This window comes from Phaseolus vulgaris, chromosome 9, assembly GCF_000499845.2.
Source record: "Phaseolus vulgaris cultivar G19833 chromosome 9, P. vulgaris v2.0, whole genome shotgun sequence".
In the NCBI taxonomy this organism is placed as follows: Eukaryota; Viridiplantae; Streptophyta; class Magnoliopsida; order Fabales; family Fabaceae; genus Phaseolus; species Phaseolus vulgaris.
Window position 1 is genome coordinate 11176722 of NC_023751.2, and position 16908 is coordinate 11193629.

At 30.0% G+C, this 16908-nt stretch overlaps 3 protein-coding genes and 1 non-coding gene across 4 annotated transcripts; all 4 read right to left on the reverse strand.

Annotated features, from left to right (window-relative positions):
• On the reverse strand, window positions 1-2217 carry LOC137822716 (cytochrome P450 CYP82D47-like). The gene is made up of 2 exons (XM_068627663.1): window positions 1177-2217; window positions 1-969 (listed from the first exon to the last, which is right to left on the reverse strand). Exons 1-2 carry the CDS (start codon window positions 2104-2106, stop codon window positions 328-330), a joined length of 1572 nt encoding a protein of 523 aa, XP_068483764.1. The 5' UTR covers window positions 2107-2217; the 3' UTR covers window positions 1-327.
• Window positions 2218-7190: 4973 nt separating this feature from the next.
• LOC137821782 (cytochrome P450 CYP82D47-like) lies at window positions 7191-9350 on the reverse strand. The gene is made up of 2 exons (XM_068626535.1): window positions 8310-9350; window positions 7191-7990 (listed from the first exon to the last, which is right to left on the reverse strand). The coding sequence occupies exons 1-2, from the start codon at window positions 9219-9221 to the stop codon at window positions 7340-7342; spliced, it is 1563 nt and encodes a 520-aa protein (XP_068482636.1). The 5' UTR covers window positions 9222-9350; the 3' UTR covers window positions 7191-7339.
• Window positions 9351-11614: 2264 nt separating this feature from the next.
• On the reverse strand, window positions 11615-13838 carry LOC137823021 (xanthotoxin 5-hydroxylase CYP82C4-like). The gene is made up of 2 exons (XM_068628090.1): window positions 12745-13838; window positions 11615-12418 (listed from the first exon to the last, which is right to left on the reverse strand). Exons 1-2 carry the CDS (start codon window positions 13705-13707, stop codon window positions 11795-11797), a joined length of 1587 nt encoding a protein of 528 aa, XP_068484191.1. The 5' UTR covers window positions 13708-13838; the 3' UTR covers window positions 11615-11794.
• Window positions 13839-14443: 605 nt separating this feature from the next.
• TRNAR-UCU (transfer RNA arginine (anticodon UCU)) lies at window positions 14444-14517 on the reverse strand. Its single transcript has one exon. It is a non-coding gene; the product is annotated as a tRNA-Arg (tRNA).
• Window positions 14518-16908: the final 2391 nt, after the last annotated feature.

The window sequence follows — 16908 nt, forward strand, 5'->3', positions numbered from 1 at the left end:
TATCATTAAACATACCAAACTTTTATTTATTTATTTATTATAATGTTTTATTGAATTCCCGATATTGATGGAAGAAAAGGAAATACAAATTTGCTTCCTCTTATCAATGGTTTGGTGAAAGAGTGCGGAAATCCTATTCATTGGTTAGGTGGTGATTACGAAAGACTTCTCTAAAGGATAAAATTGGTTTGATGAGTCGAAAATCATCTTCTTCACTGTCTAGGTTGTGTTCATCAAGGGAGCTAAGATCTTTAAATGTACAATCAATTAAACAGTTTCTCAACAGATTAATAGCGTCTTAGAGGTTGGTTAATACAATGGATTTTGCTAAACATCATTGACAACGCCAACGAGTAGCTGATGTGATAAAGCGGGTGTGAGTAAAACCTGAAGAGGAGTGGTTTTCATAATTGTGAGTCCAAACGTGGCACTCATATCAACTTGAGCATTGGATGGGGTGGTGATTTCAAACGCCTGCAAAAATGAAGCTAATGCCAAGTGTGTCATTTGAAGGCCAAATGATATGCCCGGGCACAACCTTCTTCCACCACCAAAGGGAAGGAATTCGAAATGCTGACCCTTGAGATCAACACTTCTATGGGTGTTCAAGAACCTTTCTGGTTGAAACTCCAATGGATTTGACCATATTCGTGGATCTCTTTGTAATTTCCAAGTGTTCAACATAAATCGGGTACCCGCTTGAATATGGAAGCCAGCCAATGTACAATTTTCTGTGAATTCACGCGGACCCGATAATGGCCCAGATGGATACAATCGCAGTGTCTCTTTAACCACAGCTTGAAGATAAACTAATTTGTTTATATCCGATTCATTCACTAATCTATCTCTTCCCACGTGCTCATCCAATTCATCCTGTACTTTCTTCAATGCGTGCCGATTATTTAGCAACAACGAGAGAGCCCATGTCATAGTAACTGCTGTGGTATCAGTTGCTCCAGCAATCAGCGTCTGCAAAATGCAACAATAATGCCACCACATTTCAATTTTTGTCTAGTATATTTCTGTTCTCCGTCTTTACAATATTTAAATAGAGGGTAACGTGAGCTCATACTGAATACGAACCAACAGAAAATGAAGACAATTTTTATACGTATATTTCTATAATAAATGAAAGAGGAGAAAGGGGATTGCAATCTATCATGCAGTGGTGCGTACCGTGCAGGTGGCTTTTATGACTGTGTCAATGTCATAACCGCCAAGGTCGACGCCTTTAAGGACTGACACCAAAACATCAACGAAATCCTGTTCTGTTTTGCTCTCATCAGCTTCTCTTTTCTGGCGATGCTCTTCTAACCATTCAGAAACGATGATATCCATTTCTATAGCCGTTTTTTTCATCTCCTTTACCTCACCTCCCAAATCAAGCCACCCCAGAAATGGAATGGCGTCTCCAACCACAAACAACCCTGTCAAACGGAAGAACTCTCTGAAAACCCTCTGAATCCGCCTCACCTGTTGCTCGTCTTCACTGTTGGCGGAGTATTGCTTTCCCGAAATCATCCGCAGAATGACGTTGAGATTGCCGTCTCCGAACCACTGTTTCATTTCCACCGACAAATAATCGGAGCCACCTCTTTTGTCGGCCCATGATGTGTACAATTCTTTGATGGAGCTCTGCACCTCGGAGTGTCTAATATCCTTAAGAAGTTCGAAGCGGGTGGAGGAGAGCAACTCTGAAGCCGTAATCTTGCGCATCTGACGCCAGAAGTCTCCGTAAGGGCAAAACCCAAAGTTAGCATAGTTGTAGCCCAAGATTTTAGCGGCGGTGAATTTGGGGCGAGAAGAGATAACGACGTCGAGAGTGGTGAAACACTCTTTGGCTAACTCCCAAGAGCTTACCACTACAGCTGGGTGCACACCAATTCGGATGCTGAATATTGGGCCATACTTGTCTGCTAAGGATCCTAAGGTTATGTAAGGAGGCTCAGTGGAACCACCTAAGAGGTGAAGATGACCGATCAAAGGCCACCCACCGGCTGCTTCCGGTGGCTTGCGGGCGGAACCTGGTGTGTCCCTTTTGATGAGGAAAGGAATTAAGAGTATCGCAATAACTGCTGCAAACAGGTACTGAATCGTAAGCTCCATCGCAATTCAGCTATTATATCAACAAATTCTATTCGGTATAGTGAGTAGCGGTAGATGGAATGGGAAGACGTAAACGTAGTAACAAGAACCAGTGGTTTTAATATTATGAACAAGATTCTTTTAGCGTACCTTAAATTAATATAATAATATTTAAAAATAAAAATAAATAAATATAATTAAAATATTAATGTATTGAATTTTTAAACTGATATATTTAATTTTTAAAGAGTCAAATATAAGCACTGCTAATAGAAAAGATATTTGTTGATATTGTTCATCTACATCCACAATTACTATTCATAATAAAATATTATATTATAATAATGAAATAAATATAAATAAAATAGTCATTTATGAAGTTGTAATATGAGCTCAAGAGATGAAAGTGACAAATTATAATGATGGAAGTGTCAAATTATCATGACTCTGCAAATATTATAATCAATTTACAACCACTTATCTATTGTGTTATTTAATCACTTGAAATAATATAATTATACAATTATTTAGATCCGTTCTTTGCCCCTTCAATTTGAAACTGAATGTTTCCTAAGTTAGAGATATCATAATCTCTTCTTCACTGCTAAGAATGTGTAATCCAAAAAGACTCTAATCCATCGTACACAGGCCCAATTTCCCTTAGTCTAACCCAATAAATTTCAATATCTCCTGGAATTTGAGTTGCCGTGCGTCATCTTCTTTATTCGTTTTTTTTTTTGGCTGACTAACACCATAACTTTCTTCTTCATGCCACTGATTTTTTTTTGCCTCATCCTAACTTTTTCTTACCATATACCTTTGATCACCATGAAATGAAAACGCACTCAGCCACTTATTTTGACTTGCAGAAGTAGATAGATTACTCTCATTTCCTGTTCATCGAGAAACAGAAGAAACTAGAAGTTCCTTAGGACCATACACTGTAAATGTGAATATAATATAGCTCGCATTAATGCGTTCAAAACACATCTTTTTAGTAGTTGTATTCACCCATCCCTGTTTATGTTTAATTTTCCGACAGATTATTACATACGGATTTTGATCCGTATGTAAATATTAGCAGTGAATGGGATTCGAAGCCAGGTTCCTTCAGCAATCTTTCAGCAATCTTTCAGCAATCAAGTAAAATTTAACCACTACACTAAGCATAATACTAACAATATTAATAATATTAATAATACTAAAAATACTAACAATATTAATAATACTAACAATATTAATAATATTAATAATACTAACAATATTAATAATATTAACAATACTAACAATATTATTAATACTAACAATACTAACAATACTAACAATATTAATAATACTAACAATATTAATAATACTAAAAATATTAATAATACTAATAATAATAATAATACTAACAATATTAATGATACTAACAATATTAACATATGAATCACATTTAATTTATCTATAATCTACTTGAATCTAAACATAATTTATTATATTATCTATTAGTATGAATCAAATTTAATATATGTCATACTCATAGTCATCATATTACCTATTACATTAAAATCAACTATCATATTAATTATTATTTTACGATCATATTGACTTAATTAAGTTTATTATAGGTAGTTGGTTTTACTTGTGTGTTATATATAGTAAAGAATATTGTCAACAAACAATATTATCTTTTAACATAAAATGATGACTTTTACATTAACTATTAATTAAATCTCTAATACAGATTACTAGTTAGCATATCATTATAGTTTAAACTATATTAATTATTCCATAAATCTATGTAAAAAGTTGTTACTAAATAACCCTTTCTACTAATATTTAAATCATAATGACAAAGTGATTAAATAATTTATAATTTAAAATATTTTAAAAATTATACATTATATCAATTTTAATCTATGTAAGTAAATATTTGAAAATAAGATTTTTTTTATCGACAAAGAATAAAAAAAATTAAACAAAACATTTTAAGAATATTTCAATCCTTATACAAGAATCTCAAATCAGAAAAAAAGTGTAAGATACAAGCACCTATATAGCCATCTAACAAAAACTTCACAACTACCTATAATAACCTATATTTGAAAATAAGATATCAAATAATTTTATATTAATATATATATATATATATATAATATGAAAGTAAATTTAAATTTAACCATGAGTTTTAAAAAATTAATGATTAAATAAAGAAATATATTAATCAATATATATATGTATTTATAGTATTAAAGTTATATTAATATTATATAATTTCTTCCTTTTTCTCTCTATCTATCTATATCCGGATAAAAGTAATATTACTCAAGTCAAATAAAACTACTATACACACACAATAAATATCTAAATGTATATTTATATCAAAATTAATATTAATAATATGAATATAATATTGATAATATGAATATAATATTAATAATATGAATATTAATACTAATAATATTAATAATAATATTAATAAATATTAATAATAATATGAATATTAATACTAATAATAATAATAATAATAATAAATATTAATAATAATATGAATATTAATAATAATATGAATATTAATACTATTAATAATAATATTAATAATATTAATATTAATAATAATGTTAATAATAATATTAATAATAATATTAATAAATATTAATAATATGAATATAATGTTAATAATAACATTAATTATAACATTAATAAATATTAATAATATTAATAATAATATGAATATAATGTTAATAATAATATTAATTATAACATTAATAAATATTAATAATATGAATAATATTAATAATAATAATATAAATATAATTTATTTTATTATTATTATTAATAATAATTATATTAATATGTATAAATTATATTAATATGTATAAATTATATTATATGTATAAATTATATTAATATGTTTATAAATTATATTATATGTATAAATTATATTAATATGTATAAATTATATTATATGTATAAATTATATTAATATGTATAAATTATATTATATGTATAAATTATATTAATATGTATAAATTATATTATATGTATAAATTATATTAATATGTATAAATTATATTATATGTATAAATTATATTATATGTATAAATTATATTATATGTATAAATTATATTATATGTATAAATTATATTAATATGTATAAATTATATTATATGTATAAATTATATTAATATGTATAAATTATATTATATGTATAAATTATATTATATGTATAAATTATATTATATGTATAAATTATATTATATGTATAAATTATATTATATGTATAAATTATATTAATATGTTTAAATTATATTAATATGTATAAGTATAATAAAAATGATAATATGATCAAAGAACTTGTTTGGTCTAGTGGTCAATGCTTCCCTGGTCACTCAAAAGACTTAGATTTGAATCTGGCTAATAATCTGTAATAATGAAAAAATTAAATTTTTTTTTAAAAAAAACTAACAAATTATCTTTATGTTATTGAAGACTTGTTTTCATTTTTTGTAATTTTGTTTGCAGTTGAAAATGAATGGGTAATGGATTAAAAATATGCTTAATTCACTTCATAATAATTTTAATGTAAATGTATGTTGTTATTCCTTATCATAAAAATAACTTTTTGAACTACGATGGAATTTGCGATTCTGGTGATTGGAAAAGTGAAAGGATAATGATACAACTACACTATAACTTTTAATATTATTATTTTAATACTTTTTTATATTATTTAATTTTAAATTTATTTTTATTATATGTATTTATTTTGAAACCCATCAAATAAGAGTTGTTTATAACTCTAAGTGTCAAATATCATTTTCGAAAGTGAAATGTGTCAACTAATTGCAAAATCATCATTCTCGTATCCTGTATCGTTTGTTTTTTCATTTGAACAGCGTTCACTACTATACGAGGAATACAACTGTAGCAGAGTCCTCTAAGAAAAAATAAAATAAATTGTTTTTTATTTAATGTTTGTTTATTTTTTAACTTAAATATTTTTTATGAAAAATTTAAAATAAATATATTAACTTTAATTTTAAATTAACATTTGCATTTAAAAAATGAGGGTGGAAACACAAGAAAGAAGTTTCCATATAGGCTGCTGCAGGTTTGAATCATGATCAGAAAACAGATAAGAGTGAGAAAAACGACGCAAAGTGTTCAAGTATCTGAAAGGGACCAAAGAGGCGAAGAAGAGAACATGTTGAGGTGAAGAAGAGAACAGCAACATGACATAAGATGAAAAAGAAAACTCAAATACAAAACAAAATAAAAAACTTAAAAAATTGAATACGATAGAAAACCAAGGAGAAAACTCGAGTCCTTAACAAAGTTTTGACGTGCAAAGAGGTAAGAACAATGACGAAGGTGAAGTCATGGATAAAGAAGAAAAAAACCCTACAAGATAAGGGTGGAAAAATGGAGAAGGATGGAAGTATGAGAAAGTGGGGCCAGTGTTGAAGAAGGAGTGCAGCTGACGAGTCTCAGATCAGAAAATGAGACTTTTTTTTCCTCTGAATTGGATGGTGGCAATGATGAAAAGCCGAATTTCATCTTGATTTTTTTAATTTCTTTTAACAAATAGGAAGAAGGAAGGGAAAGAAAATCAAGTAGTAAAGTGTTGGGATGAGATATGTATTCCCTTAATTTAATTTAATTCATAAAAAAAAATAGTAAATGAGTTTAGTTTGGAATTTTAGATTTTTTTTTACAAAAACAACTGTAATTTTTATTTTATGTTTTAATTTTAGAGAAGTTATGCTTAATATATATGACTTTTATTTTTAAAAATTGTTATTTTTTATATTTTTATTTTTATTATAGAAGTCATGATACTAATCTAGGACTTTTTTACAGAAGTCTTGCCATGCATGATTTTTAAATTATATTGAAATGTTTTTTAATAATTTGATTAATATTTTTTTATCTTTCTAAAATTTTAATATAAATCTATTTTTAATTTATTTTGAGATTCTTTAATAATTCGATTAATGAATTAAAATTGAAAAAAAAAATATGTTTTTACTGATTTAATTGCAGGCCCGAATTTTAACTTTGGCTTCAAGTTTAAAAAGGACTATTTATTTTGTGCAGCATATTACTGTTTTAATCAAACATTTAACTAATTATTATTATTATTATTAGTTTGAAACACAATATCGCAGTCCTATAAAATTGTACACAGAGTTCTAATAATTGTACATAGATACCAATTCAAGGAGTTGGTAAGGACAATGACCTACCTAAACCTAATTAGGATGCATTATTAAGGCGGTGGATTTTGCTTAGTTTGAATACTAAGGAGTTGATGTGGTAAACGAGGTTGGATTAAAAGCTGAAGCGGGGTGGCTTTGATGAGTGTGAGTCCAAAGATGGCACTCATGTCAACTGGTTCATTGTTCAGTGTTGTGACTTTAAATGCTTGCAAAAAAGCTGCTAAAGCTAAGTGTGTCATTTGAAGGGCAAATGACATGCCAGGGCACGACCTTCTTCCACCACCAAAGGGAAGTAGCTCAAAATGTTGACCCTTCACATCCACACCCTTGTGGGTGCTGAGGAACCTTTCTGGTTGAAACTCCAATGGATTTGGCCATACACGTGGGTCTCTTTGCATCTTCCAACTGTTCAAAATCAATCTGGTACCTGCTTGGACATGGTATCCACCTAAGGTACAATCATTTGTGAATTCACGTGGACCTGGAAGTGGTGCAGCTGCATGCAATCTCATTGACTCTTTAACTACAGCTTGAAGGTAAACTAATTTGTTTATGTCAGATTCGTTAACCAGTTTTTCCATGCCCACATGCTCATCCAATTCATCTTGAACTTTCTTCAAGGCATGGCGATTATTCAACAATAACGATAATGCCCAAGTCATAGTAGCTGTTGTAGTATCCGTTGCTGCAGAAATTAACGTCTGTAAGATGCAACAACAGTGCCATTAGCAATTGTAAATTTCGGATAAAATCTCCATTATTCAACCTCTTGAGTGATAACAACTAGCCTAAATCGTTCTTAATCGTAATTAAAAAATTTGTTATTTTTTCTCTTACAATCACATCTTGTTACCTTGTTATATACTTTTTTACTTTTTCCTCCTTTTTCTTCTTATTTCTCATTTTCCTTCTCCTTTTGCCGCTCAAATCCACCACAAAATACAATGGATATTTAGAATGATCTAACAATAAACTATGCATGTTAAACTCAATGAAAAATTTAGTTTTGAGACAGCATACCAAACATGTGGCTTTAATGACAGTGTCGGCATCGTAACCAGCAGGGTCGACCCCGTCAAGAGCAGACAGCAACACATCAATGAAGTCTTCCTCTCTTTTCCTCCCATCCGAGTCTCTTCGTTGGCGATGTTCTTCTAACCATTCAGAAATGAAGCTATCCATTTCTGCAGCCGTTTTTCTCATCTCCTTCAGTTCACCCCCCATATCAAGCCACCCAAGAAACGGAATCGCATCCCCAATCACAACCACCCCCAGCAGATTAAAAAACTCTCTCAGTACCCTCCGAATCCGCCTCATCCGTTCCTCATCTCCACTCCCCACAGAGTATCGCTTTCCCGCAACCATCCTCAGAATCACGTTCAGATTCATGTTCCCGAACCACTGCTTCATCTCCACCAACAAATCACCTCTTTTCTCCACCCACGTTATGTATAGTTCTCTCAACGAGCTCTGCACCTCCGAAACTCTAATTCCTCGAAGCAGTTCACCACGTCGAGTAGAAAGTAGGTCCGAAACCGTAATCTTATGCATGTCGCGCCAGAAATCTCCATAAGGGGAGAACGCAAAACTAGCATAGTCGTATGTCAAGATTTTTGCGGCGGTGAATTTGGGACGAGATGAGACAACAACGTCGAGAGTGGTGAAACACTCCTTCGCTAACTCCCAAGAACTCACCACTACCGCGTGATGCACACCGATTCGGATGCTGAATATTGGGCCATACTTGTCTGCTAAGCCTCCTAGGGCTTCGTATAGAGGCTGACCGGAGCGACCAAAGAGGTGAAGGTGGCCGATCAAAGGCCAGGCACCGGCTGCTTCCGGTGGCTTGCGTGCAGAACCTGCTGTAGCCCATTTGAGGAAGTGACAGATTAACACTAAGACAGCTACTCCAACAAGCGCTACTGCTTCCATGACAAGTTGCGAGCACTGGATCAACTTCTATGGACTATATTTAAAGGAAATTTCCCCAAAATGGGACAATTCAGTTTGAGTATTAAGCAAATAGTAAATGCAGAAAGAATACGGGAATAGAAATTTGGCAAATTCTTCCTGCACCATATCAATTTTAACCTTCATGAAATCAATTTTTTAAATTTCCAAAATTACTCTTATTCCAAATTAAAAAATCCAAAATAATAATTATAATTGAGAAATAAAAAAATACATACTGGAAAAAAAAATTCTAAACACAAAACTAAAAATACATTATGGATTAAAAAATTTCAGAATTCAAAAATATGTTTCGAAAATTGAAATCCAAAATATTTCAGATAAAAGTTTCAAAAATAATTTTTCCATTTTTGTGTAATGTTATTTTCGTCATTTAAGAGGGATATTTTTGTCATTTTCTAGAACTGATTGGGTGCTGAAATTGATATGATGGAGGGAGAAATTGCCTTGAAATTTTTTAGTTAAAGTTATCTGTCCACTTTTTTTTTTCTATTTTTAATTAAAGTTTTCAACTTCAGTATAGTTGACAAGTTAAATTGATTTTTTTTAAATAATTAATATTTTTTAAAATTAAAAAATATATATAATAATAATTTAAAAATTGTTTAAAATTTCATAAAGTGAATAAGAATATTGTAAAAACATTCATTTTATAGATAAATAATATTAAAAAAATTAAAACTATTTTTTTTCATGAAAAAACAAAGTTACCTAAAATATTTAGTAGTTTTTAAATATTGTTAAAATTAAAACTATTTTTTGTTGTTTTAAAAAAAATGAAATTATGTTGGTGAAGTAGCGTTTATAGTTGATACAATTATAAATAAAAGGAGTATGATTTAAACAATATTTATTAAATGATAAATAAGTACAATTTATATATGATTAAAAAATAGAAATGTAGGAAATGTTGTCATCTATGAGAAGTTGTGCCACATAGTGTTATTCGTTGTCTTCATGGTTGTCCTTGTGACTTTCGAATGGAAGGTAGGAGGGGGCAAAGGTGGAATGTCATCGTCAGTGTCTTCGACTTCATTGTCATCACTCTGATTTCCGAACACCTGTGAAGGTATTATTGGATGATAATACTGCATGGATGACATTGGATTGTAGGTAGATGGGAGGTCATGGTAGAGGTTGCAATTCCACATCTTCCAAAGTAACAGTTGTTTCACCGAGAGAAAAGTGAAAGGTATGACTCTGTTCTCCATCTTTCCACTAATGTTGTAAGTAGTATGTGGTTGAAGTCAATGTTCTTAAATTTTAACAAATGTGAGATTAGTAATTGAGAATTTGACTTGTCAATAAAAATTTCAATAATTATGTTAAATAATATTAAATTCATACAGAACATTTGTTATATAATAGAACAACACACGCACGAATTGCACCATTTTGGTAAAATTTCCATGTTTTAAACATTCACTATATTCATTTATATTATTATATTATTGTATTATTATACTGTGTGTAATAGTTGTTAAATCAATTTTTACTTTTAGAAAAATAAAAATAATAGTTTGACACGTTTAAAAAATAAAATAATTATTTAATAAACGTTAATATTTAAGTTAAAAAGTTAAAAGAATATATTGATTAGTGAATTTTGCAAAGACACCTCATTTTGGGAAATAATACATCTTGATTCCGTTTCTCTTGTTTTTTTCAGTGAGAGCGATGTCTATGACTTTAACGTTGACGAGTTAGGAAAATGTTAGAGACGTGCACGAACGGTTCAAAGGAAAACAACAAAGGCCACGAAAACGACTTTTGTAAATAATTGAAGGTGAAATTCAGGACTTCATTTGTGATGTTTCTTTTTTCATTTCCTAATCATAATTTTTTTGATAATTTTAAGGTTTACACTATATATTTATTTAGTTTAATCTTTCATTATATGTATATATAAGTATATATTTAATTGACTAATTTTCAATAAATTTAAAACTCATTATATGTGTATATATTTATGTCCTAAATATATTATATTCTCTTAATTTGACGCAATTGTATGTTTTTAAGTCTTTAGAATAAATATAAAAAAATTCCTAAAACACATAATGGTTTTCTTTACCTTTAAAAAAAAATTCTACAGAAACTAATCGTGAAAAACAATATCGATATCTTTTAGTTCACTCCATTAGTATCCTATAATGAAATACATATCATGAACTATAATATGAGATTAATTATTTAATATTTTTTGTTTATATTTTCTCTTCTCTATGATTTTTTCTAGAAAAATTGTACAATATCCTTTAAGTTAAACCTAAAACTTGAGAATAGTCACATGTATGTCATCTAAATTTTCATTATTCAGTTTATATATTTTTGTATAACTTGAGAGGGTAATGTTTGCACTAATAAATTTGATATCGCAAATATAAGAGTATGATATAACACTGACTTTTCACTGTAACGGTCTGATCTCATCATGGGCTAACACAAGAACTGGAATTTCATGAATTCTAGTTTGAAGAATAAAGTAAAAGGTTTTATTAGAAGATGCATGCAGGTATATATGCATGGTTAATTTAGTAGGCATATAACTGAGGTGGAAGGCGTGGAGTGAGAAGAACCTCCAACGGAGTTGCCTTAGGAATTGTTAAACCGGGACTCTCCGTCATGTCAACTGGTTCATCTGATGGGGTTGCAAATTCAAATGCATGAAGCAGACGAGCCAATGTCAAGTGAAGAACTTGGAGTGCAAAAGACATGCCAGGACAAGACCTTCTACCGGAGCCAAAGGGAATGAGTTCGAAGTTTTGGCCTCGAACATCAACAGCATCACTTGTCAGAAATCTCTCAGGTCTGAAAGCAGAAGGCTCTTCCCACACCCTTGGATCCCTGTGAATCTTCCACAGGTTAACCACCAAGCGGGTGCCAGCAGGGACATCATAACCACCAACATTGCAATCTTCTTGGGCTTCCCTTGGCCCAAGGAGAGGCCCAGCTGGGTATAGCCGCAAGGTTTCCTTGATAATGGCTTGAAGATATGCAAGGTTTCTAATGTCTGACTCCTCAACTTGCCTTTCCATGCCAACATTCAGGTCCAATTCTTCTTGGGCCTTTTTCAATGCTTGCCGATTGTTGAGGAGTAATGAGATGGCCCAAGTAAGTGTGCCCGCTGAGGTATCACTGCCACCAAGTATAATTGCCTGCACATATTCACAGACAAAAAAGTATAGCAATCAAAATTCAGCAGTAAAAGTATCGTTACAGGGAATTAAGTAAAATTAAGTTTAGTTTCTAGCTTGCAAAGCTTTTCAACCAGAAAGTACAGTCAGAAAAGTTTATCTAATGAAGAGCCTCTCAACTAGTAGGTAACAGAATAACTTCAGAATTTTGGTGATTTATATATATATAGAGACACACGAGCTCATTAAGTAAACAGTATCCAAACTAATTAAGCTAATGGTTAAGCAAAGAAAACATGAAGTAAAATATTAAGAAATAAATTAGGTTGTTGAGTTGAATGACTTACTAGACATGTGGATTTGATGCTGGTATCGGAATCATATTGGAAATTTGATAGGTGACCAGTCTTCTGAAGATCCAACATGACATCAATGAAATCTTGTTCACCCTCTACTTTAACTTCACCATCAACTCTTTGCATTCGATGCTCCTGTAGCCACCCTTCAAGTATGGAATCCAACTCCTTGGCAGTTTTCTTCATTGCCCTCTCGTGCCCCTGCAAATCAAACCAGCGCAGAAACGGAAGCGCATCCGAAACAACAAAAATCCCAATTAGATGAAAGAACTGATTAATAGCCTTCTGGCATCGCCTTGCTTCATCATCATCACACGTTGCCGAGGCACCAAAGTAGCGTTTCCCCGCCACCATTCTAACCACCATGTTCAGAGTCAAATCCTCCAACCACCGGTTCAGTTCTACAACCACCGGTTGAGACCTGTTTTGGACCCAAGAGTTGTATAACTCCTTTATGCCCGTATTGAGTTCTGACACTCTTACATGCTTCAGCATTTCGAGCCTGCGGTTGGAAAGAAGTTCAAGAGTTGCAATCTTTCTCATCTCACGCCAAAAGGGACTGTAAGGGGCGAAACCAAACACTGCGTAGTTGTATCCCATGTGCTTTGCAGCAACTGTTGTGGGACGTGAGGCAAGTGCCTTGTCATTGGTTGTGAAACATTCTTTAGCCACTTCCCAGCTGCTAACTACAAATGCTCTGCGAGTACCGAGCCAGATGTTAAACGCTGGTCCGTATTGATCAGCCATTGTTCCTAGTGTTCGGTACAGAAGTTGGTCGTCGCCACCCAGAAGGTGTAGGTGACCAATAAGTGGCCATGCACCAACTGGGACCGGAGCTTCCTTACTATTGTTCCTACCTCCTTTATTTCTCTTCTTCCCAAGAAAAGCATGCCAGAGAAATACTAGCAAGGACACCGAAATGGTTACAATGGTTAATTGCAAGGAGGAATCCATGGTTTTGAAAAGATTGTACGAAATGGAGATGGTGCTCAATCAATTTATAATGCAAATAGTACTGAATTCAGTAGCCTGAAGCATGCCTTATCTTTAACAATGGTTTCTGCCCAACCTCACCCTATCCCGTTGCACATAAACAAATTCTGTGCTACATATATATTGTTGAGAAATGATGATGCTACAGGTATCTAATATCTATACTTTTGACTACATTTTGTCTTCCTAAACTGTAATAAAATGCTAGCAGATCTAAAATTCCGGAAGTGTCTTTCAACCTTTTTATATTACATGTATATTTCTCCACTAATTATTCAACTAAATTCACTTTTCTAAATTTTAATTTTAAATTAAATATAATTTTAGTCTTGATTAAATTAGCTAAAGCTGTTTAAGTCAGAGCATTTTGTAAACCACCAACTACTAAAGCTAAGCAGATCATTATTCATGCCTCTTTCTCTTCATGTCTAATTATTTTATCCTATACTCTTTATGCTATCATCTGCCAATGCTGTAGGTGAGGAAGGAGAAATCATTACTACTATACATGCCTATGGTGGAGATGGTCCTTCACAATATACACCTGGCTTTTTTTCATTTACAAGGAAAAAAAAATGTGTCAATAATAAAATTTACTTACAAATGTGTAGGTAGGTTAATGGGGGCCATTTAAATTTGTACTAGATAATAAATAAAATTTTATAAATATTTTTTAATCAATGTAGAAAATCAAATTCACGCCCGGTGGGACCTCGAACCCACAATCGCCTGATTAGAAGTCAGGCGCCTTATCCATTAGGCCACAGGCGCTTATTAAACACTGTAAAAGGCTAAATTGTCATTACTCTAGTTACGTTAATAAAAAGTAATTTGTGAACATATAACATTATATTAGTAGAGAGAGAAAAAAAGAGGTTGTAGATATAGGTGTTATAAAGAGTGTTAATTATATTATTCGATCATTTAAAACACACATTGGTACGAAGTGGTCTAATTCACACCCTCTCAATAAGAGATAAGAACATTTACTATATAAACTAAAGGAGGTCACCATTGTTTCATGCTTAATTGCTCCATTGATCATGTAATTTAAGTTTATATATATATTATAATCACAATATTGAGAAATATTGCTAAGCTAAAAATAGTCAACCACTGGGATAGAAACAGTGTGTAAATGACAACATGATGAGATGCAGGAAAAGGTAAGATAATAATTACTTTGGTGTTCACATGCCAAATCATCCATTAGTCAACCGTTTAATAAAATGTCACTTGATTAAGAATTGATTCCTTATCGATGTAAGTCAGGGGAGGATGAAACACGGCGGCAATAGATTGTGAATGTTTAGATTAAAGTTGACTAGAATTAACTTAAACTAACATATCCTTTTTCTTTATTTTGAGTTTGAAAATTTGAGATTTAATTACCTTATTCGTTCCTACATTTTGGGTTAATAATTAATTTGGTACCGTGGTTTTTAAAAAAATCAATTTGATCCCTATATTTTTTAAAATGTATTCAAATTAGTCATTTCACTAACAGCGTCATGTGTTGTTTACGTGGCAGAGAGAATGTCTATGAGGCAGAGAGAGTGTTTATGTGGGAGAGAGTAATGTGGAGAAAGAGGTGAGATTAAGAGTTATTATTATTATTATTATTATTATTTCTTAATATAAATATTATTGTTATTATCTTTTTCTTAATATAAATATTATTATTATTACTATTATTATTATTATTACTGTTATTATTAATTATTTTTCTTAATATTTATATTATTATTATTATTCTTAATATTAATATTATTTTTCTTAATATTAATATTATTTTTCTTAATATTAATATTATTTTTCTTAATATTAATATTATTATTATTATTCTTAATATTAATATTATTTTTCTTAGTATTAATATTATTATTATTACTATTATTATTATTACTATTTTTATTATTATTAATTTTTTATTAGTAATAATAATAATAGAAATAATAATAATAATAGAAATAATAATAATAATAGAAATAATAATAATATTATTATTAATAATAATAATAGTAATAAAAATATCAATAATAATAATAATAAAAATAAAAATAAAAATATTAATATTAATATTAAGAAAATTAATATTAATATTAATATTAATAATAATAATAGTAATAAAAATAACAATAGTAATAATAATAACATTAATAATAATGATAATAATAATAGTAATAATAATAACTATAATAATAATAATAAAAAAAAAAAATAATAATAATAATAATAATAATAACTCTCAATCTCACATCTCTCCACATAAACATACTCTCTCCTACATAAACATTCTCTCTGCCACATTCTCTCTCTGCCACGTAAGCAACATCGGTTAGGAGGGACTTAATGTAAATGACCAATTTGATACATTTAAAAAAATATTTTAATATTGACCCCAAATATAAGAACGAATAAGGTAATTAAATCAAATTCTGAAATATGTATTAAATTTTAAAATTTCATTTTTTTTTCTTTTAAAATTAGAATGTACTATAATAAAGTAGTTCATTCAATTATAGTTGATTTAATAGTTTTGCAAAAACTAAATTCATTTCACATATGTAATCTCGCTTAGAAGTCGATATAAAAAAATTATTTAAATACATTTATTTTTTAATCCTCGTAAGTGTCTTTTTAAAAGTGGCAAATTATTTTTGTTTATTACATAGTTAATATATATGATAATATAATACAAATGAAATAAATTAAATATTATTAAAATTATCTAAATACAAATATTAGTTATTACATAAATTATTTCTTCACAACCATCACATCACACACAAATTTCAATAAATTTTTCTCATACATTTGCTCTAAAATATCTCGATCCGAACATACTCACTTTCTTTACCGTTTTCTCTTAAATCCTCATGCATTCACTCCCTCATATCTTGACACATTCACTCTACAATCCAAACACAACCTTTACTTTGTTTTAAGAAAAAACCTGTGACACACTACAAGGAAATCATGAAATAGAAACCAATTTTTAGAAACTAAAATAATTAGTTGCAATAGTAACTAAATTAGATACCATTTTAGAAAGTAAAACAAAAATTGGTTTCTAAATTAGTTTATATTATTATTAAATAGTTTATAAATTGGTATCTAATTAGCAACCAAGGTTTTAACTACCAATTATTTAGTTTATAA

What these genes read in the sequence shown, in the direction of transcription:
- LOC137821782 (XM_068626535.1), bottom strand. Translation starts at nt 9,221, where the DNA reads ATGGAAGCAGTAGCGCTTGTTGGAGTAGCTGTCTTAGTGTTAATCTGT. An exon ending in TCATTAAAGCCACATGTTTG is followed by an intron (nt 7,991 to 8,309) that starts GTATGCTGTCTC and finishes TGCATCTTACAG; the next exon opens with ACGTTAATTTCTGCAGCAAC.
- LOC137823021 (XM_068628090.1), bottom strand. Translation starts at nt 13,707, where the DNA reads ATGGATTCCTCCTTGCAATTAACCATTGTAACCATTTCGGTGTCCTTG. An exon ending in GCATCAAATCCACATGTCTA is followed by an intron (nt 12,419 to 12,744) that starts GTAAGTCATTCA and finishes GAATATGTGCAG; the next exon opens with GCAATTATACTTGGTGGCAG.
- LOC137822716 (XM_068627663.1), bottom strand. Translation starts at nt 2,106, where the DNA reads ATGGAGCTTACGATTCAGTACCTGTTTGCAGCAGTTATTGCGATACTC. An exon ending in TCATAAAAGCCACCTGCACG is followed by an intron (nt 970 to 1,176) that starts GTACGCACCACT and finishes TGCATTTTGCAG; the next exon opens with ACGCTGATTGCTGGAGCAAC.